The following is a 10383-nucleotide window of genomic DNA, read 5'->3' on the forward strand; positions in this document are numbered from 1 at the left end:
TGATAGTGTGTACTTTAATACACGGGCAACATTATGCCCTGTCATTAGAACAGGTTTATCTACTATTTAAAACCACCATATTGACATTGTATTTAAACTTAAAAATTTAGTTTCAACCTAGGAAGAGGGTTTACCTACTGGTCACTGAAATATATGATGCGATCGATTACAGAGGCACACTTTTTATAAAACAATAATAACCTAGAGGGTCTCAACATAACCTCGCTTTGAGAAACTCCCGCGAAACCACTTTCCGATTCTGGACACAGACATACATACTGTGAAGATGGCTCGATGATAACCAGCTATGGATCCGTCTGAAGTTGAATTTTTAGCGGAAAAACAGTCGATCGTGATAATTCCAAATTTTTCACAAGAAAAAGTTTACCTAATAAGCGTAAGTTGCATGATATTTTTACCTATCATTGTCGATGCTACTAGTACTAGCACAGTGTAGGAACTCTGAGGGCGTGTGTGACAATTTTCCATCGCCAATAGAGTGACCGGACGTTGTTATATGGCACTGTAGTGTGTGATTTCATTGATAGGAACACTTTACTGTTGTATGGCTTCATTGACTAGAACACCATAACATTAACATTCAAATACACCCTTTACAAAAGACTTTAGGATCTTGCTATCGAAAGGATGGATTAAATTTGAGTGATTATGATCCCTCAATGCATATACTGCAACATACAATTATGCTCAGCGGAAAGTAGACGATGAGATTAAATGATACCTTACTCAATTACTAATTTACATCAGACACTTTATTTCTAAAACTACACTAGTACCTCACAATATTGCTTGCCAGCGGCAAGTTCTCAAAGACAAGAATAACAAATACCAGACCTAAATGATTCCTTAACATAACAGTCGCTTGCCTGCTTCTCTGCCGACATGAGTGCCTTATCTCTTTCCACTGGTTTATTGCCGTAATCTTATACCACGATACTAATTACACAGCGACAAAAAGACAACTGTAGTTCTTGCTGAAATGAACGTCATCGCCGGGGTAGACCGGCCGACATTGTTGAGACACTGCTCAGTAAGTGTCAAGTAGATTGGATTTTTCAATCTTTAAAATCATGACTTCTGCTTTTGCCAATTTTCATTTTCTTTGACACTAAAATGCCTTAAAACAGATTACCCCTAATTCTTTGTATGAAAATGCCTCGACCTAACCCCCCTAATTCTTTGTAAAACAGGTCCACACTTACGATTGAACAATGGGTATTTTGCCAAACCATGGTGGTGAAAATGTTACAATCAACTGCCACTCTGTAACTTGTGCTAGAGTGAAGATAAGTGTGGACAAAAACATTTGGATAAAACTGACTTAATTTGGCAATGTTATCACGCATGGGGGGTCTCTATATAGCTATGTACCATATCGCCAACTTTACAATTACCTACGCTACTGATGATTAATGTGAAATACTGTCTATGTGTCCACTGTTCTGTGTATCTCTTCTAGCAGTCAAACAGTGGTGCAACTATTCTCATGCATACTCTTCCAAGTACATTTGATTGGGATGTTTAACGTTTTGTGTTTATTATATCCAATCAAATGAGACTTTGTCTATCTGTTATTCAATGGCTCAAAATTGATGAGGTCAATTACAGATTTGTATAATCCTCTACAAGATTTACTCGCCAAACCAGAGAAACCATATAATTATTGTCTGTCTCAAGATATCTTTGCAAGAGCTTTTCAGACAAAACGTTTGATTCATGAATGATGAAGATGTTTCATTATTTGCCTTTTATATATCTCTTTGAGAGGCATATATGTTACTTCATGCTTCAGCCAACTTACAGTTGTCTTTTTGTCACTGTGTAATTAGTATCGTGGTATAAGATTACGGCAATAAACCAGTGGAAAGAGATAAGGCACTCATGTCGGCAGAGAAGCAGGCAAGCGACTGTTATGTTAAGGAATCATTTAGGTCTGGTATTTGTTATTCTTGTCTTTGAGAACTTGCCGCTCGCAAGCAATATTGTGAGGTACTAGTGTAGTTTTAGAAATAAAGTGTCTGATGTAAATTAGTAATTGAGTAAGGTATCATTTAATCTCATCGTCTACTTTCCGTTGAGCATAACTGTAACACTTACACCTGGGCAGGTGTTGATTTGACACACTTTAGAAATTTGTATTTTATATGTAGCAGGATCACCATGTGTAATTCTACAAAGGGTATTCAGCAATAGCTCTGACTTGCTTTTAAAAAGATACTAGTATTATGTTTGGTGCTTAGAAAAGAATAAAATGTCTGACTTCAGTTCAGTCTGCATATCTTTTCTGTATTAGTACGTGCCTTATATCGAAATGCTCCATAAGATTCAATGATAACTTGTTGATGACATCGCAGGCCACCTAGTCATCATAGACTGAAACTTTACCAGAACTATTTTCAACTTGACAACTTTGGGATTTAAAAATGTTCAACATGCATGTTTAACATAGAAAATCCGTTTTTTTTTTTAAATTATGCATGGAAAATCAATAAACAGCATAACAGTGATTTAAATATATCAATGCACAATTTGACAATGAAATCGTTCTATTTTTTTTTACTGATTTTCATCTAATGTGGACATAAAGCATACAACTGTCATTTGCAAATATTTGGAGTGAAAATTATGTAAGAGAGACGTAATAAAAACAAGGGACATTATACCCTTGAGGCAGGAGATCATTTGCCCTGCCCTCCTGACGTCCGGCAAATGGTCACCTACCCTCAGGCACATTGTACCTTGTTTTGGCTGTAATATGTAAAATCTTACTTTCATTGGTAGGGCGATGTTGGACCATTCAATCCTGGATTGCCTGTTGAAGTACCATTGTGGATGGCAGTAAATCTGAAACAAAGACAGAAATGTAGGATACAAACTCCAGAATGGATGGATGTTGGTAAGATCTAAGCCTTATACTTCCATATTTTCAAATAGATAAGAATAAGTCAACTTGAAATACCAAAATATGTTTGACATTGATTGTGTGCACGCTCTTCCACTTTGACAGTAATTCAAATAGAAGACACTGCACATCTCAGGCACTAAAAGATTTCCGTATACTAGTATTTCACAGTGACTTGAAAAAAAAATTGAATTTCTGGTTGCTTCAAGTAGGTCCAATTTTTTAATGGACTTCTACAAATATGAAAGAATGATCAGACATTTAATACTGGTAACATTTTTAGCAAACACTGTCCAGCGGCTTTTGTCCATCAATCTGAACTTTACCAAGACAATTGAGCAGGTGAAATAATAATATAATAATGATAATTTTTGAAAATATCTCTATGTTCTAACAAGTCAACAGGTATTAGCCAGGAAAGGAGAAATATGGAGATGGAATATCTATGAAAGCCATCAATGTTTTCTCCGTTTAGATCCCCAGTAATGCTAACTTTTGATGATAATTTCACCATTTTATTTTGAATGTAAACCCTAATTCCTTGTTCGTCTCCCCCAAAAATGTTGATATACACAGTATCCAGCTTGTCAACTCAGATCATATGTGTGTAAACTGCATTGTTATTGTTGAAAAGTGACTGCTGGTCCGGACTACAATTCAAATGTAAACAATAAAAATGCATTTTACACATATGAACCATAAGTTGACAAGCTAAATATAGGTGTTTCAACATTCTTTTGAGAGTAGAATTAGAAGTTGCAATTGATTTGAAAAACAAAAATAATGAGAAAATCATCCAAAGTTAGCATTACTGGGACTTCCGCATAAGGTATCGAAGATCAAAAGTAGGCGAATCAAAAATTATGTAAACTAACTCTGAATGAAAAATGTTGCAATTAGCTCTGAATTTATGAAACCTGCCTGGAATACTTGAGCAGAATATTTTTAATGATGATTGTTTTCTTATGTTTTGTTTTGAAGAAACTTTGGAGGCTAAGAAGCAGGAAGAGCTAGATTCACCAATCTTCCAACCAATGTTAAATGAACATTACATGGAAGTTGCACAGTTGCTGCTTAGTTGGTGAGTTGTTTCATCTCTTATTAGTAAATGATTTCACGACTTCAAGTGTATAAAATGGATGCAACACTTCAAACACTTCTGCATGCAATTATTTATTAATTTGTTTGTTTCACAAGGAACAACAAGCTTGTGCCCAATTACATTGTATCAAGAAATTTCATCATTAGGGGAAGGCTCCATTAACTTTGATGGTACCTGTAACCCGAGTTGCTGCCTGCCAACTCGGGTGACAATCAGAAGACTTTTAATCCCCAAGGTGTTATTTTCCATTGTTGCGATTATCTTATCGAGCTGGTGCTATGATAGGAACGTCAGGGCTGTAACGACTCACTCAATACCACGGGCACACACATATGCTTGCACATGGAACTATGTTGACAGGAAAAAGTGAACTGCCCTTTTTTCAATGCAAGTAATCTAGTTTATTCTTTAATTTAGGCTCTAAACTAAGTTTTAGAAATATGGTTAAACAAAATATCGTTCTTTGTTCATTTTAATTCAAGTTTCCTATTTTCGGACGCTTCACTTCAGTAACGCGCATTGATCATATATACAAATGTGATCAGAACAGCATGGAACGTTCTTTCCACGTGGCGAGATTTTCTTGCACTTGCAAACAACGTAACGAGTGAGTAAGGACTCAAAGAGCTGCGCGTATCCTGTGACATTACATCTCCGATAGAGCGAATTTAAGTCAATGAATTGCTAGCCGGATCCGTCTGTAAACAGTATGGCCACTCGTACATATTATAAGAAAGGAGAAATAGTAGAGGCAGTTAACGAGGCCGGTCGGCGGACGGCACAATTTTCAGTGATTTAATATACGGTATTAATTAGTCCCCACGGACACCGTCCGGGGGGACTTATAGGTTTGGTCATGTCCGTGCGTGCGTGCGTGCGTCCGTCCGTCCGTTCACACAGATATCTCAAGGTGCAAGAAGCGATTTCATTCAAACTTGGTACAAGGATTACTTCATATGTCATACAGATGCACGTCGATTTGTTTTGGGATACGATCCAATATGGCCGCCAGGCGGCCATTTTATTACGATTTTTTCATGTACAGAGCCATAACTCAGACATGTTTAAACCAATTTTATTCAAAGTTGGTACAAGGACATTGACCAATGTCATAGATATGCACGTCAATTTTTTTTGTGATACGATCCAATATGGCCGCCAGGCGGCCATTTTATTACGATTTTTTCATGTACAGAGCCATAACTCAGACATGTTTCAACCGATTTTATTCAACGTTGGTACAAGGACATTGACCACTTTCATAGATATGCACGTCGATTTGTTTTGTGATAAAATCCAATATGGCCGCTAGGCGGCCATTTTATTACAATTTTTTCATATACAGAGGCATAACTCAGGCATATCTCAACCGATTTTATTCAAAGTTGGTACAAGGACATTGACCAATGTCATAGATATGCACGTCAATTTGTTTTGTGATACGATCCAATATGGCTGCTGTGTGGCCATTTTGTTACGATTTTTTCATATACAGAGGCATAACTCAGGCATATCTCAACCGATTTTATTCAAAGTTGGTACAAGGACATTGACCTATGTCATACATATCTACGTCGATTTTTTTATGTGATACGATCCAATATGGTCGCTAGGCAGCCATTTTATTACAATGTTTTCATGTACAGAGCCATAACTCAGACATATTTCCACCAGTATCATACAAAGTTGACATTGACCTATTTCATACATATGCTCGTCAATTTGTTTCACGTCATGTAGCAGTAACATGTCAATTATTGAAGTTTCGTAAGTAGGCTGATATGTCAAGAAATATGTACTGCATCAAATTCATGAAACTTTATACAGATGTTAACTGATGTTAAGCTCACATTGCTTTAACATTGAAAAAGACATTTATCAGTGTCATTTTAATTAATTTGTAATTGCATAAGTAATGAACTTTCCTAATTAGGGTGATATAGCCACAAATTAATACAACGTCAAATGTGATGAAACTTGATACAGATGTTGATCGTATAGTGTTGTAAATACTGCATCAAACTTTATGAAATATGGTACCAGTGATAATCTGTTAAGTGTTAGAATTGTATGCAAAAATGTTTTGCAACATCCTGTTGATGATTTCCTAGTTGACTCATTTTATGAACTTTAGGATGGTGGCCTACATTGGTTCTATGTTTTCATCACCATGGAACTCATTCTTGGCCATTGAGCGCCATGTGTATCAAAGTATTTTTATCACAGACCTTATTAATGAAGAGGACTCTATCCTCTCTGAGGACATGTAATCAAAGTACCCTTATTAACAAGTGGGGACTGTGTCATCAACGATGACTTGTTTCACAATAAAACAAATTCGCGACCTTACCATTGATTTTTGGTGATGTTGAATATAATTGAAAAAGAGAGCTAAATTCCAGTGTTCATGTTCGATAAAATTCCAAATTGACGACACCCAACGTCACCTGTACGACACTGTATGTATACAAAACACCTGCAGTCGATTAGTCGATTGTGACACAGTAAGATTACACATAATGCAATATCGGTCGACCCACAGTCCCTCTGTCCATGCATTTCTGCAGTTGTCTTTTCTATTCTGCTAACAGACATGATTTCACAGAATATTACACAGAAAACATATTTCATCATATTTTGAGGCACTGAATACGAGCATTGCAAGAGAAAGCGACGACAAATTTTCCGGTTTGATTCCAGCCGTTGCTTGTGCTACGTCAACACACTCGCAGCGATCAACCCCAGAAATTATAGCACACTATCATCATTTACGATGGGAGAAGGATCACGAAAAACAAACACCAGTTTCAGGATATGATGATTTCTGTCTTCGTGTCGTAGTTAGACGAAGAGAACACTTAATAGAGCCAAAAACAGCGAAATTCGAGAAAAGCGTACACACAATCGGGGACTGTGGCATGCAGGACAAACCCAAGCTACGCATTATCACGTGACTGCCCCTCGTATCGCGGTTTGGCTGTGCGGTCCAGGTGATTGACACCTTTTACAATAGGCGTTTCCAGACCGGTGGATAGAGGGACTGTGGTCGACCTGAAATTTGACACTGTGATCGACGTAGCGTTTCAAAAGTACGAAAAATGAGACCAAGTAATTGTTTGTTTATTTAGATTTGATCTAAAACCTCCGGCAACCAACAGACAAAGTCCTACTCTTACGCAGAAAATCAACGTTTTCAAGCGTAGACTCCCGCTAAGACTTTCCTTACCACGGCCCCTCCACAAAACGCGATGTAGATCTATGATCGACTATGGATGGATTGACGTGGCGTTTCAAAGTATGAAAAATGAGACTCAGTAACTTTGGTTGCTTTACATTTGATCAAAAACCTACCCATCAGACAAGGCCCAACTCTTACGCAGAAAACAAAGCTCTGAAGCGTTTTGTTTTTTTGTTTTTGTTTTTTTTTTCTTCCGCGTTTGAGACTTTCTTCTCTTTCGCATTTGAGAGAAACAAACGTCGGCTTTATTCGGAAATGGCCGCCTATTGGTGGGCGTAACGTCAGTCCAATGGTAAGCTGCACCCGATGTGAACGTCGGAATAATTCGGGCTGTAGTCGGGAAAGCAAGGATGACCTCGAGAGCGATTCCCAGTTCAGTACACGTTCGCAGATCGCGGTACTACAGGCTGATACTAGATAGCAACAAGTTCACTGCGTAAATTGCTAGATTACATATAGCCACATAGGCATTTCTGAAATGTTATCTCCGGCTTGCAAGACAACATATATCAAAATATTATTATCAAAACCAGAATTTCGGTGCTAGAGAGCGAAACATTGCTGAAAAGTAGCCGGCCAAAATACGGAAGAAGCCGGTCAATTTGGCCGGCATCCGGCTAAAAATGAACACCTGCTGTTGAAACAGAGAGACTTGTTGCGATGGACAAGTAGCCTTTGGCTTTTGACCAGAAAAATAAGTGAGTGTTCATTGATAATTCAAAGACTGGATCCGTTGACACCAAAGTTTGCTCGTGACTTTCATTGCATTGCATGCACCTTTCCGCAATGTGAGTCTGAACTGAAAATGAAAGAGTACGTTTTAGTAAAAGTCCTGTTTTGTTGTGCTGAAGTCCTGTTTTGTTGTGCTGATTTTCGCTACCGTACTTTCTTTTATAGGGTAAACATTCATACAAAAATAGCTTTTCATATGCAAACTTAGCGTACGTTAATTAACTGCTAGTATTGTTTAAACAGCATTTTATTTGAAAGGGATTCTATAGTACCATCGTTTTTGTAAACTCTTCATGCAATTTTATGAACTAAATGATGACCTCAAAGTAACAGCAAGTGCTGGACGGCACTTTTAACGCTGGTTGGAAATCCTGAGTGCCGCACAGGGGGGCCATCATCAAATCAGGCGCCGACTGGCATTGGCCATGCTAAAAGTAGTTCCGGCAGTGCTAATGTTTCGTTTACACTAAAAGATAATCTGTTCGCATATGTTGACATAGAGATTAATCCTCTGATAACCAACTCGGGTTTACTCGGGTACGTCTAAGTTAATGGAGCGTTCCCCTCATGTGGATCGTTGTATTGCAAACGAGTTCTCATTATTCTTTGAGTCTGTAGGTTTGAAATGCTGTACAGAGCGTTTATAGAACAGGAAGGTACATTAAAACATGTATTGCTAAAATTTCAGTAAAATTATAAAGAGAAAAGATACATTTGTAAAAGAAAGTCATATCTAAAAAATGTCTATGCCCCAGTAATCATGTTGTAAGGTTTTACGGTATCGTAAGTCAGTTTCAATGCAGTTCAAACATGTTACAAAATCTTCATAATGGTGCTTTGCTTGTGCCTGTGATACTGTTTCTAATTGTGAATGCTTCCTCAGCAGTGGCCAAGAGAAAATACAGACTATGTTAGTCTTGTGTAACTGTTACTGAGAGACAGACCTATATTTGTTCTTCCTGATTACAGTGCAACAAATGATATTCCAAGAGCTGATGAAGTTCGCACTCTCATAAAGGATATATGGGACGTCAGAATTGCCAAGCTGAGAAGCAGTATTGATAATTTGTCAGTGACCAAGAAACACATGCTAAGGTATAAAAGTGACTTGTTTCGATGTGCCAACTGTATGCAGATGATAGCCATAGTTCATAATTCAGTTGAAATTGACTATAACTGGGTTTTTTGTGCCTTTTACATCTCAAAATCTCTCTGTTCCAGTTCAAATAGCAACAAAAATCACTGTTGGTATACTTTGAAGAGATAACTGAAAATGTTAGAGGAATTCTGCAAGGGAGAATGTGTGGCCATTCTCTTGGTAATCTAGCACATTTTTTTACAAAATTAGTAAGGGACTACCTCAGATTGTCGCATACGTTCCAAAGGGAAAATTTTTCATTCAGGGGAGGTTTGACCTTAGTTCCATCAGTTAACTTTACTTTCACACTTTTAATGATTGCATTTTTTTCTTTTCAATACTTTCCTTTTTGTTTATCAATTACACCACAGTCCATGCAACTGCAATCAGAGCTTAATGGTTACACTTAATACTTGATGATGCCACATGACCAGAGGCATATTATTGGATTTAGATTTTACTCTTTGGACGAGATCAGCACTTGTCATTTTAAAGTTTCACTTAGGGGAGGGGCTTTTGATCTGAGCAATGAAATTGCATGACAATTTGCAAAGGTTCTTGAGGAAAGAATACCCAAAAGGATGAAAATAATTTATGACATTCCAAAACAAATCTTACACTAACTTATATTTATGTTTGTTTGTTTTTTTAGCTTGATAATCTATCATTGATGGAAATCAACACCATACGTCCATTTCTGACCCAAGCATTGGATCACATGCATACACTTCGGACAAACACGCAGTTAGGAAGTAGAGCAGCAGCTACACAGGACTGAATGTACATCAGAACTTTGCCTGGTCAATACATATCATGTAAAACAATCTGAACACTGACCACATCCAAGCATACCTCACTTGAACTTTTTGTCAACTGCATATGAGGAAAAAGACATTCTCCCTTGTGTCATTTCAACATATGTACAGAGTTTTTTCATAGATACCGACCATATGTAGTAAAAACATCTGCTGTAAGATGGATGTCACAGTACGCGTAAAAGTGCAATTTGGCCAGGAAAATATGATAGACTGAAGGACCGACAGAGTAAAGGCATACGGAAAAAGTCAACACCCTTTTCCTACGGAACAATAAGAACTGGCCGTGATTTTTCTTGCCTTTGGGTACGGGTACTCCTAGGTTTCACTGAAAGTGTAACATACACTGCAAGTCAGGAGAGGTCCTGGACAAGGTAATCCTCTCATGGCGGCAGACAGACTCAGATTGCAAGTCAAGAAAGCAGTCAAGTCCAT

At 37.7% G+C, this 10383-nt stretch overlaps 1 protein-coding gene across 1 annotated transcript; it reads left to right on the forward strand.

The window, feature by feature from the left end:
• Positions 1-213: 213 nt before the first annotated feature.
• LOC139147330 (DNA replication complex GINS protein PSF2-like) lies at positions 214-10098 on the forward strand. The gene is given in 6 exon segments (XM_070718390.1): positions 214-397; positions 2803-2917; positions 3905-4004; positions 8965-9056; positions 9059-9090; positions 9786-10098. Coding segments are annotated over 6 exon segments (555 nt in total). The 5' UTR covers positions 214-307; the 3' UTR covers positions 9912-10098.
• The last annotated feature ends 285 nt before the right edge of the window (positions 10099-10383 follow it).

Source organism: Ptychodera flava, chromosome 13 (genome assembly GCF_041260155.1).
Source record: "Ptychodera flava strain L36383 chromosome 13, AS_Pfla_20210202, whole genome shotgun sequence".
Taxonomy (NCBI): domain Eukaryota; kingdom Metazoa; phylum Hemichordata; class Enteropneusta; family Ptychoderidae; genus Ptychodera; species Ptychodera flava.